Source organism: Lichenostomus cassidix, chromosome 1Aa, assembly GCF_008360975.1.
Source record: "Lichenostomus cassidix isolate B80296 chromosome 1Aa, HeHo_3.0, whole genome shotgun sequence".
NCBI lineage: Eukaryota > Metazoa > Chordata > Aves > Passeriformes > Meliphagidae > Lichenostomus > Lichenostomus cassidix.
The window spans coordinates 38,784,755-38,798,204 of NC_139480.1; the positions used below are offsets into that span (position 1 = coordinate 38,784,755).

Here is a 13,450-nt window from a genome sequence, read left to right on the forward strand (position 1 = left end):
ACAAAATAACTCACTTCTGGAGGATGATGTACAACAGACATGAGTCACAACTGACTCATGGAAAAAGACGAGGTAGGTATGTTACTTTGTTACTCAAGGATATGTTCTGTACAAAAGTGACAACAGAAAAATTTTGCAAGGACAATCTACAATGTGGTCTTACTCCTCTCAGAATCAGGGCTGTTAAGAGAACCCCAAAAGTATTCTGCATTCAGTAGTATCATTATCTTTTAATTCTTCATCCTTACTTGGGGAAAACATTTAAATTGATGAGTCCACTAAATTTCACTTGCTACTGGATGTGGTCACATCTGTTTTCAGATTTTTAAGTGCATCTGAATCAGTAGCTTGTAATTAATTAGTATCATGTATGTTTTCTTATATTTATTTCATTGCTTGCATTCAGACAAGACATTAATGTACAAGATTGGCATGTTTACAAATATTTAAATATCTTTTTTTGTTGTGGCAGATTTTTTGAAGAAAAACAGAAGAAAAACAAAAAAAATCCAACCAACAAACAAACAAAAAACAAACAAAGAAAACAAAACAACAACAACAACAACAAAACAAGAAAAACCTGATCAAAGTAGGTGGAAGTCCATGCTAGCGATAACTTCTTTTTTCTTTCTTTTTTTGTCTTTTTTTTTTCTTTTATTTTACACAGGTTTGAAAGTGACTAAACCAGTTTTGGAAAAAAACCACTTCTGTTTTAGGATTAGCATATAAACTGAAGTTGAAAACCTGCCCTCATCTGCAAATGAAAGGTCTCAGAAAGCACTCTGGAGATCTCACAGTACAGGGCTTGTCTTTCTCTCCCTCCTTTCATTAAGCCCTTGCTTTAGTAATTCTTTGTGAGCAGCTGACATGTGTACACTCTAGAAACAAATTTATGGGGTTATGAACTTGGAAACACTTGCCTACATGTTATGCCTGAGGTCATTCTCCCATCTCTGGAAAAATCAAAGAATTGTAAAGCTGTACCAGTTCTTGATGTATTAGCTTACATTCTTGATGTATAAGCTTCTGCTTTACACTCAGTTCAGTGCCATATGAATACTTTTTGTTTCTTTAAGCAACCAGCGAGAAAGAAGAATTTTATTCTCATCTGGATGTCATCTTTAAAATACATCTAAAACCATCTGTAAGTGTAAACTCTTTCTTTTTAGGCAAAAGAAACACTTTTGTGACTACTTTAAAGGGAGTCTTAGCACATCATTAACACCATGCCAATTAGGTAGCAAAGTTATTTTAAAAAACAAAGAGATATCATGGTTTAGGGCTCAAAAATTCAGCACTGGATTAGGACAAGCAGCATTTCAGACATCTCATATCTATCAGCTAGTATTCTTCTGGAAGATAAATACTTTCTGGTTCATTCTGTCCAGAGCAAAAGTGATTTTGTTTCTATAATGTCTGAGATTACAAATAATGACCAGTAATAAAGAATTTCTGTATCTTCAAATATAGATCAGAACATTGACTTTTTTATTACCTTAAATTGCTACTGATCTTCTTGTAATTCTTGCTATCATAGCACAGTAATATGCAAGTAAGAAGCAAAATTATCATGGATATATTAAAACAGAAAAGAACTATCAGTGAATGGTTCAGATTCAAGCATAACTAAATTAAAAAGAATTGTACCCAGCTGAAATAGTGCAATCATAAATTTTACAACAAATGTAAACTTTTTTGCAAGTCTGATTCAGGTTATTTGAGATCTTGTGTAACCATTGGTTTTGGAAGTCCAGTTATCAACTTTCAGACTTAAATGTAGGTTCCCAAGTGATTTTCCCTGATTGTTAGAAAGTATGCAGAGGTTTCTGTTTGCATGGAAACAAAAGCAGCTGCCCATGCACGGTATTATTTCTGAAGACTTAATCTGGGAATTTATAAAGGCACAGATGTGTTCCATTTGTGAAAAACTGTGCCACTTCTTTAAAGCATTTTTCGAAATTACAATTTTCAGTAAACAATAGTGAAGATATGTCCACACAATCCAAACATTGAGCTTCTGCAGGGAATATATACAATATATGTGAGTAACTATTAGACTGTTATCTGTATGTTGATAACAGCATGCCACAGCTGTGGCAAGAAGCAGTAGTAGTTCACACGGAAAATGATTAGGAATACGGAAAAATAAATACAGATTTCCTTCTTAATACAGGAGACTTTAAAATTTGTATTACAGCTAAGAGCCTAAGTAGAGTTACAAGGAAAGGGAAAACAAGCTACTGAAGGTAGCTGAAAATTCAATGAAAAAGGATAAAGACATGGGACAAGCCAGTTGATTTACTCTCCACATATACAGGGTTAGAATTTTAAATGTGTTTTGGCTGACAAAGTTTATGCTAGTTTATAGCAGATAGAAACAGCAAACCAAATTACAGCAGAGTATCTGGATCTGATATGAATGTGTATCAATTACTGAATAATAAGAAATCCTTTATATTAAAATACCTAACTTTTTCTTGGAATATTTCTAATATCAAGATTTTACTGCTAATGAAAAACTGATTCAATAGGGGCAGTTATGTCTACCTAGTGTTCACCAATTCAGAAGTATTGTTTTCTACATGTTTTGACCAAAGATATACAACAATGTGCTTATGCAACTGTTACGAGATCATATTCATCCTTGACCCTTGAGAAAACATTGCAAATGTGTTCAGCATATCTGAATGTCATTGATATTCATTATTTCAAATGTCAACCTAATATTATTAAGCAAAGAAAGTAGAATACCACAAACTTAGTGTATAATCTCCAAATCCCATGTCCAAAACATATTTGCCCAAATTGCACTAGTATTCACAGTACTAAAGAAATTTCTTCTCTTTATTTCTCTTTATGTTCCCTTCTGCTTAGAGTCTTGCTAAAAAAAAAAAATCTTATGTGGGGAAACAAACAAATCTGCAATTTTGGTTACTTCATAATTTCAAATAAACCAACCTACAATAAAGAACCTTACTGTAGATCTCCAAGATTTACTTAATATTTTCTGTTTTGACAGATGATTGACTGTCATAACAAATTGACTGTCACAGTGCAACTGGGATTTTTTGTAGAATTCATACATAATAAAAATGCACTCATACTCAGTAAAGCAGTTCACCAGCAATAATTAAAAGAAAAAACCGTATAATCTGATACTAAATAGGAAAAAGCTTAAAGGATAAGATATACTCAGCAAATGATGATTTGGAACAGATTCTTGAGTAGACTATAGAAATGTTATATTATACAAAATAAGGTTACTACCCTACCTGGCCCTTAACTTCTGTAGATAGAAGTTCAGATCCCTGGGGATCATATGAAAGATACATATTCATCAATACAAACAAACCTTTTTCTTCAGTCAACAGGAAAACATCACATGCTTCAGTGAGAACTAAATTATCCCTACTTTTGAAATAAAAAAACATACCCCAACATAATTTTATGGTTTTGAGTGAATACTCATTAGTATGGGAAGTTATTTGTTATGATAGAAAACAGCCAGAATAAGACCTTTCTAAAAGCTAATTCTTAAATATTCTGCATTTCCTCTGCTCTTAATAGAGAACTTAAAAGTAATATGTTTTCAAGATGTTCTTGGATGGTGTCTCAGGCTCTACTACCCACTTTCAAGGACATGAGCAAAGAATATACCAACAGAGATAAGCTTTATGAAATTACATTATTTTTTCCAGCTTTTCCTCATTGTGTAACAGGACAGAATATTTCAGTTGGAAGGGACTTACAATAAACATCTAGTCCTACTGCCTGACCACTTCAAGGCTAACCAAGTTATTTTAACCAAATTGGATTATCAAAGCCATTGTCCAAATGCCTCTTAAACACTGAGAGGCATGACTGTAGCTGTTATGAAAACAATGGTGTCTATAATTTTGATGGCAACAACTTCATTTATAGGGACTTGGAGAACCATCTGTGCTCTATTCTGTTGACCAGCACCATTATATTTTTCCTCATCTTCATTCAAATGTCTTTATAACCATTCAGATAATGAGCCATCAATACTTAATGCAGCAGTTGATGTACCTGGTTCAAACTAAAATAATTGATATCAATGTTTATGAAGCAGATGCAGAGTGAAACGGGAATACATAGTCTTGTTGATTGCTTCAGGCATTCACCACATGTTCCGTCTCCTCTAAATATTTATGTTTCTGTCTTTTTTCCCCATATCCTATTTTATTCCTCTGCTGGATTGTCACATCAGTCTTCTTCAGTCATCAAGTATTTATTACGAAGTCCAAAGCTTTTAAGAGAAATTCTCCTGCTTATAAATATTTGCAATATGCTGCTGAATTGACAGAACTTCACAACAGCAAGGAAATAAACTCATACTTTAAAAGACTTCAAGTTATTACTTGTATGTATAATTACACCTATGATTGTGCTCTGTTGGGAATATGACAGCAGTTTAAAAAGAACAGATAGTCCGGAGAGGACCCAGCTACAGCACTGTCTTACTTACACCACAGATATTGTCAGTCTGTCTTTTAACAGATAATATTAGTTAGGAGTCATCCAGCATAATAAAATTTGTATGTAAAACTATGCAAACAGCCTTCATTCAATTTTATGTAGAAAAAAAGAAACACCATTGTCGCTGTTGAGCAGCTAGCAGAGTAAGGAAGTCAGTTCTCAGTGGCAAGAAGGAAAAGGCCTTTATTGTTTTGATTTCATCATATATATAGAGTTTTCAAAAGTCACCCAGATTGGTCAGTCAGAAACCTCCCCCTAGGCCTGATTGGCCAGGTCTGCACCATCCAAGTCTTGGGACACTGTTTTTAATAACATCCAAACCTTATCTTTATTTATAAAACACAAAAGGATTTCTCATGGGAAAGACCTGTGCTAGCCACACACCATGTTCTGTTAAGTTACATGTTCTGTTATTGATGAAGGAAAACCTTAAATCTTTCCCAAACATTTCTTAGGTTGGACACAACTATTATTTCAGTGCTGTGCTGCACTTAAACCACTGCAACTTTATAATGACAAGTTTTCTTTGAATTCCAGATGCTCTGTCTCCCCCCTACACATTTAACTCCTGTAAAAACATGTATTTCCATATTTACTCTATTAAAATTAATAGTTATGTTTAGTATCTGATCTTGAGCATACATCTCAATATGCTCCCCTCAGTATTAATATCTTGAGACAAAGAGCTAAGATAATTAGCAAAAAAAGCATTATTCCAATTTGTTTATGAAAATATTTCTGTTATTTAGTAATCTAAACTGATTTTAGCAGTCACAAAGTCTTGCCACTTGCACTGATTTTCATGGGAACTGCCATTCAGGTGGATTCAGACCACCTGAAAATTAACATGTTTTTATTTACTACTCTGCACAACTATACTTTGAGACAGAGCAAATTTAGAGATAGCAACAATCAGTGGGTCAAGCTTTACCTTTTACACATGAATACAGACCATCTCACTGGATTTTTCAGACAGAAAAAAACTTGGAACTTTCACCTCAGACACATGGGATAGATCTCCATTTCACTGCTTGGAATTCTTTTTAAATTATTCCCTGGAAATGTGAGAAAAATGCATAATCTTGCAAGATTAAAAAAATAGATGGAGAAATTGCAGAAGTCCTTCACACAAGAGGATGCTTTTAGAATCTCAGAAAAAGTACTGATTATTCATTCAAATATACAGGATGCCATTGGTACTCTATGTTCTTCAGCATAGCCAGGAAGAAATAAATTGTGGAAAAAAGCCATCATACTCTCTTCATCATAGGAACAAGAGCTGTTTTGAGAACAATACTGTGGGTCAAGCTATTATATTCACCCAAACAGCAAATGTCCAATCTTAAATGAACAAAGTCTATTTTAATTATTACTATGTAAAACTCTGTGTATTTATTTCTTTAGGGCTATTTTATTTTTGTGTCTATATATGTATCTGTATGTATGCCAGTATTTTATATCCATGTACTATATGCACACACACCTAAACAGAAAACACAACCTCAAAATAAGGCCCTACTGAGCTACTATTGTCTCCTATACCTTTCTTGTCTCTGGCAGTAAAAAATTCATTGCTCATTGTATTGGAAGAAACTGCAAGGCTATCAACAAAATTCTCTAATCACAATCCTATTAAAGGTTAACATTGATCAAATTACATAAACTGGTTCAATAAAACAACGTCATTACTTTTCCCTCGTTGGGTTTTCCCTTCTATCATGTCTCCAGTCAGCATTTCTAAATGAGTGGTATCTTATTAGATAAAATAAAAACTTAATGATTACTACTATATTTCTATTACTGATTTTATTACTGGATTATTGTAGCTAACAATTAAAATTTAGTTGAAATCTATGGTGTACCAGAGGATATCAAAGGATTCATTTTAGCATTCCAGTTCCATGCTCCAAACAATTCTACTATCTAAAACCAGAAAGAAAAAAATTTCAAATAACACTGAAAATAATATCTATTGGAGGAAAAAACCCTATTTTTGCAACATCCTACAAAATTTAAACTTAATTAGAATTAGGTGTTTGATCTCTATCAAAGGATAACATACCTGGACTGCTTTAGTTTTGCAAGGTCTATTTTAAACATGGGAGGTTTTATACCTATGCATAGAAGAACTCAACTCATAGAAGTTAAGCTGTTTACAGCAATGCAAACCAGGCATTGTGCTTCAGCCACATTGTCCTGCACTGCAGAAGGTAAAGGCATGGACTGGGAGAATGCAGAACCACTCACTGAGGAAGAGCAGGTTTGAGATTATCTGCATCTAAGGAACCTGAAGGTGCAGAAGTCCATAGGACCTGATGAGATGCCACCACATGTCCTGAGGGAACTGGTGGATGAAGTGCCTAAGCCATTATCCATCATATTTGAGAAGCTGTGTCAGCCTTGTGAAGTTCCCACTGACTGGAAAAGCAGAAACATAACCTTAATTTTTAAGAAAGACAAAATGGAAGATAGAGGGAACTGAAGGTCAGTCAGTTTCACCTCAGTGACCACCAAGATCATGAAGCAGATCCTTCTGGAAACTATGCTAAAGCACATGGAAAATAAAGAGTCAACTGGTGACAGCCAGTGAGAAAAATGCATAACAGAAAAATGCATAATGTGAAAAAGATATATCATAGCTGTGGATTCTGATGATCAATATATGAAAAGATTTATAGCCATTAAAAAAAAAATCTGCTACCTTAGATGAGCAGTAAAATCAGAACTTTCTGATAACGTAATATTCAAGAGACAATGAACACAAATGGAAACACAGAAGGTTCCCCCTGAACATCAGGAAACACTTTCTACTTTTTATAGCAAGGGTGACTGAGCACTGGCACAGGTTGCCCAGAGAGGCTGCGGAGTCTACCCTCAGAGATATTCAAAAGCCATCTGGACACAGTCTTGGGCAGCCTGTTCTTAGTAAGCCTGCTGCAGCAGACAAGCTAGACAAGGTGACCTCCTAGGTCCTTTCCAACCTCAACTATCGTGTGAATAATTATTTCTAAGTAAATCACTGAGCAAGTACATTATTAATGAACAAAATATGCTTGATTAGAGAATGGTAACTTATTAACATCTTCATATAAATAAAATCTTTCATACCTTGAAACTTATTCTTGAAAGGCTAAAAGAAACAACAGAACAACCATAAAACAAGACTAGTTCAGAATTGTTTATCAGAGTACAGTTATGATTCTTATGATTCTTATGAGTCTTTCTAAGTCTAACAATTACATACGTGGTATTTTTCCAGTTTGTTTACAAGATAACTAATACAGGGGATATTTTCTAGACAATTTATCTTAGAGGAGATTATGGTTAAATTTGCTTGAGAAAGTTGTAACTGAACATTTTCCTCTTTCTAGCACTCAAAACCAGTTACTGTTCCTAACCTTTTTAGTAGAACACTTTCTTATGCTACAGTAAAAGACCTAATTTTACTCCAATAAAATTGTTAAGTGTTTAGATCTTATGCTTCCTCATTACAGTGGAGTTTATTGTATTTAGCAATTTTTTTTATTTTGGACTCAAGAGTCATGACCTAAATACAATAAATTCCTGTCGTTGGGGAACATGCAGGGCAGACCCAAATACACTTTCCTTAGAGGATTCTGTTGTCAACAGGCAGCTTTGAGAAGAATAAACAAGATCGCTTGCAAACTATATTCTTAATATCTCTACAATAAAGTCTGAAATAAAGAACATGAAGCATGCTCTGGGTCCCGTTCAGAGGTTAACCAAAGCTATATATAAGATATATGGCGTCTTTTATACCAGCCTCATCTTGAAAACAGTTTGAGGTTTTCACCATTTCTTTGTCTAAGAAAGATGCCATTCCTTCATAATTCAAGACCTACTTTTGAAGAATGATCTACCTTTATAAAGAGTACCCCATAATAATTTATTCCTTCATCAACATTATTTTTGGCTTAAAACATTTCTGTCATCTTTACCTGTTCACTCCATCTTCCTGTCTCTCCAAGAAAATCTATGAAATCACTCGTAGTCCCTCTCAAGTCAGTTTTCCCCTGAAAATCACTACTAAGCCAAATCTCAGATAAATAAGGTCCAAACCACCCCTTGGTTCAACTGCATTAACACTTACCCACTTCCAACAGAAATCTCTCACATAACACACTTCAAAATGGTACCTTCCCTTTTTTACACCCATCACCCACTGGCTGCCTAGCGCCATTGTAAAACATATATTATCCCCCTTTACTACTGCTACCTAAAAGGTCATAAGTTTTTTTATTACATGCTAGATATAAGGCCCTCACCCTTGTACCACGTGCTATCATCCCACTTCTGTGACTGTTCTTCTTCTGTATTACCATATTCCCTTAGTTGACTATTCAACTCAATTTTGTGTTGTCCAAAATTTCCACTAGCAGGCTTCTTCTTATGCTCAAATTAACAAAAATTGATCTCAAAACACATTATTAACTACAACTACTACTACTCTCCTTCCATCCTGTCAGTCTAATGAAAAAGTGAAAATTTTTCCTCTCTTTTATTAATTACCTTACTAATTATTATATTGTTTTTCCTTACACACTTCCCATGCATTACTAATTTAAACAGGATGACATCAAAAGACACTATTTTAGGGATACTGTAGTTCCCTAATTTAAAAAGCCTGGTACCAAGTAGTCATGTTGAGTTACTCTGTATAAAGTTAATTTTGAGTAACCCTTGTCATATTTTTAAGTTAGCTTTTTGACACATTATTTGATTTTCCTCCAACACAAGTTTTAAAGTCTTCTCTGTTATTTCATTTAGTCTAGCTGATCTGTAATTGCCCGCTCACTTTTTCCCTCCTTCCTTAAACAGAGCTGTTCAGTTAAACATAGATGTTCATAAAGTTAAGACTGCCAATCTAATGGAAATGAATTTTATTTCAGTGGTAGCATGATAACTACATTTTTGTAACTCAAATTTGAAAGACATAGTTAATTATACATTGTTTTATTGCAGTGCAGACCAGTATAAAAACTTAAAGACATTTCCAGTCATTGGCTACAGCATTAACAGCTGTAACAGCATTAACTAATAACTCGATCTTCCCATTTAATGTTATTTAATATTGCCTATTTCCCATCAGACAAGATTTTTCAATGGCTGAGTTTCACGCAGGCTCTTTTTGTTCAGGTTCTATTTATTACAAGTGTAATGATTTTTCCAGAACATATTTTTCACTGTAAACCATTAAACAGACAATAAAGAAAAACAGTGTCCTAACAAAAATGCTTCAGAATATAACTGTGTCAATACACAGTTTCAACATACAAAGCACTATGCAAATACTAAGAAATAATTGAATTTTGAAAACCACTCAAGCGATCAAGAGCTAAAAGAATATAATCTGATGAATAATATGTTCTGATATATTCTGATAAAGCACTCATTAGATATCAAATAATAAATAAATAAATAATAATTATCATATAGATATCATATATTCATGTATTCTCCTCCTAAACTGAGTGAAGAGAGAATTCTTCCTCTCCACTAGGTAATGAGTCCTAGGTAATATTGTGTCATAAGGCTATAACAGGCAGCTAGCAATGCAAGCTTGCCATTCATAAAACCATAAAACCATAAAACAAAAAACTGTAGAAGTACTATGTAGAATATCTCGAGTCCAGAAAGAAAATTAAATAATATGGCAGTCATATGAAAATCATATTTTTGATAGACTCTGTAACTAGAATGTTATATTACCAAGCCAGTGTTCTGTACTTATAAGAACAGATTTCTACAGAATTTAGTTACTTACGTGAAGATCTAGATAACTGATGGGAAAAAAGCCCTGATTCTGCTTTAAAGTGTAAGCAGCGTGCCACTCAGTTTCTCATATGGGAAACCTACATCCTTAATGGTACATAGTAATCCAAAGTGCTCATCTGACAAATCAGTTGCTTTTGGGAGGTGTACAGCTATCATTAATAAATACGTAACACCAACATTTATTAGAAGAAATGAAGAATAAAATCATATTTTGATCCATTTCCTTAGAATTTTTTCTTTTAGGCTCTGTATGACATTTATGCTGAATATTATTTTCCTTAGCTAGTCTCCAGTATTTTAGCAGGAGTTCTGCATATGCGAGACACAGAAACATTAGGGCTTAGACCCCTGCTAGTGCTCAATAAAAACACCTCACTATGGGCACGGTGGAGAGTACCTCTGCACTAAGCAGCACACTGAATGGGACTTCACAGACGCAGAGCGTCCTCTCTTCTTCAGATTTCCAGCAGTAAATCTCTGAATAAAGGATTTATGCTGTCTTTCACTTACTCTTTTCCACTCTTCTATGGAGAGACACCTGTACAAAAGAAGCTCAACTGCCCACAAATAAAGAGAAAAAAGAAAAAAACCCAACCTTGATTTTACTGTATATCAAGATAATTGCTACTCCTTTCTGTTTGTCCCAAGCCAGCTGCAGGCATTCTTATTGTCTAGAGCTAGTGCTTAAGTTGCTAATGCTGTTCTTCAAATGATTACAGTCTCTCTCTCTCTCTTATTCAGTCCTGTCCCAAGGTATTTCAATAACCTGCTGAGGTTAGCCTTAAATGTTGTTCCCTATTCCAGAGGGTGCCATTTTCCTCTTCTACCCTTAAAATTTTTCTTACTCATTTAATTCATCCTTATTATCTCTTTATTTCAACCACACCCTGTCCTAATTCCTCCCTAACCCCTGTCTAACAGTTATAGAACTTGGACCAGGCAGGTACGCCCAGGCCCTCAAGGCTACAGTCACATTCTCCAGTAATTGACAGCTGAGAGACACATAGAAAAAAACATACAGAAAACCTGAATTTTGAATCAGGGTATCTTTCCAACCTCTGGCCACATACACAGACTGAAGTAAGATCTTTCCTTGCTTTTAATTCTAGTATATTTAAAAAATTATATTGATATATAATATTGAAACAACACATTAGTATTTTAATGGAAGTGTATAGTTTTGAAGTTCCTAAAAAAGACTAGGATAACTTTAGTTAATGAAATTTAAATAAATATTTTAACTTAATTGAACTAAAATATTAAGTTATCAGTTGTTTTTGTGGGTTTGTGTAGTACCTTATTTAAATTATATGTTAGTTTTATTTAGTTGTTTATTAGAAACTCTTATCCAGAAGAGTCTCCAGAAAACATCCTAATTTTTTTGCTTAATTTCCACTATTAGATCTTTGATTTAAATGATCTCTCACCTGTTGTAAATGCTAGAGCAACAGCCAAAAGAACCAGTAGCTACAGGCCTTCATCTTGCTCTCCTTCAAGTCAACAGCATTGCTCCTACTCTTAACTATGAAAAGAGGCCCTATAGAGGGCAAACCAGGTACTATTAAATCAGTAGGAGCTCTGTAGCCGACCTCAATGGGAGCAAAATTTGGACCTCAAGGAATACATACTGATTAGGGTTAAAGTAAGTGATATTAAGTAAAAAAATTGGTGAACCTGAACGAAAAAAAAGAATTTTTATGAACTACATACCTGAGGCAGTGCAGAGTTCAACTGTCGCTGGAGGGAGTCTCTGTCATAGATGACATCCTGTAGGCGTTGCTGTGCAAGTGACAAGCTCTCCTGTGTCTCCCGAAGAGTATCGAGGAGACGGTCCCTTTCATCCAGCATGTTCACCATCAGCTGCTCAAAATGAGAATCCGAGTCCGAGCCACTGCTTTGGGACCCCCGTTGACTCATCGGGGTGTCCTCATTTATCGTTGGCATCACTTCACACATCATTTCTTTAAAAAGAACACAAATCAAGGAAAAGCTCTTCAGTTGAGAAAACATTTGAGGATATTTCATGAGAGGAATAAACTGTCACATGGACAGAGTTAGTAGATTATTGCACTGTTCCCACTTTCAAACTTGTGTGCAATGTTAATCAGATGGTCAATAGAAAGGGATTAAATACAGTGACTAATCCCACAGAGAAAAGACTTTGAATGTGCTTCCCAAAATGAAAGAAGGCTGACTGGAAGGAGATGGAGGGCTACAGAATATTTTGAATAAATAGTTTTGCAAATAATGCTCTCGTAAAATAACAGAGTAGACTTCCTCTGCTATTGTAGTCTCCCTTATTGTGGCTTTTCTTCCTTCTCTGACTTAATTTCATTGTTGAATTGTTGGTATTGATGTCAATAGCTGCCATTAATTGCCAGATTTTGTCCTCCTCTAGGCAATTCTACAGTACAGCTCAGGCTAACCATTGATCCAGTATCATGCTGCCTTAACAATGCCAGGTTAATCTATTTTTCTATCTAGTTATTCCCATCCTCAGGGGAAATTATTCTCCAGTGAGCTTGTTCAGTAAGAGGTCAAAAACTAGAAACTCTGGTAATTACATCCCTGTGATATCTTCCACAAATTCAATTACCAGTAACAGAATCACTGTTGTTTGTTTCTTGAATCTGTCCTGAGCAGAGCAAATAACATCACCTAGTCCCATGCTTCAGCTACAAAGCTTCTTACGTAAATCTCAAACCCACAGTTCATGTACAGGGAGAAGCTTTGGGAACCCTTGGGAGAGCTTGCTGATGTTAACTGCTTTGTCCACTGTCCGCAGGGATCTTCGGATGCGAGATGCCAGCAGGGGGAGTCCCTGTCTTGCCTCCAGGAGCCTTTCGCAACATGGTGTAAGTACATGGCACTCAGCAAGGGGCCATTGCCCTGCGGAGCATCTCCACTCGGCTCCCACCTGTGGCTAACCAGTTTGGGATGGTCAAATTCACAGTGAGCAAAAGGATAATGAAAAAATATTAAGGCCATCTGCCACTTGCTCAATTCGATCATAACTTTTCAGTACACCCCAGGTGGCTAGAGACCATAGTCTCTGCATGCCCATTCTTCAAGATGAAAGTAAACACTTCGGATTGTAACTGAACTTTCCCACCTCACAATCATCAACATCTCATGGGACATACTTCTTGTCCTA

The 13,450-nt window shown here is 35.2% G+C and overlaps 1 protein-coding gene across 8 annotated transcripts in view; it reads right to left on the minus strand.

The window, feature by feature from the left end:
* PPFIA2 (PPFI scaffold protein A2) overlaps positions 1-13,450 on the minus strand; it is a 289,083-nt gene that overhangs the window by 268,883 nt on the left and 6,750 nt on the right. For all 8 annotated transcript variants that reach the window (XM_085045788.1, XM_085045781.1, XM_085045796.1 and 5 more), the window contains exon 2: positions 12,007-12,257. In XM_085045788.1, the coding sequence (XP_084901914.1) occupies positions 12,007-12,255 (249 nt within the window). In that variant the 5' untranslated portion in view covers positions 12,256-12,257. The remainder of the gene's footprint in view (positions 1-12,006; positions 12,258-13,450) is intronic.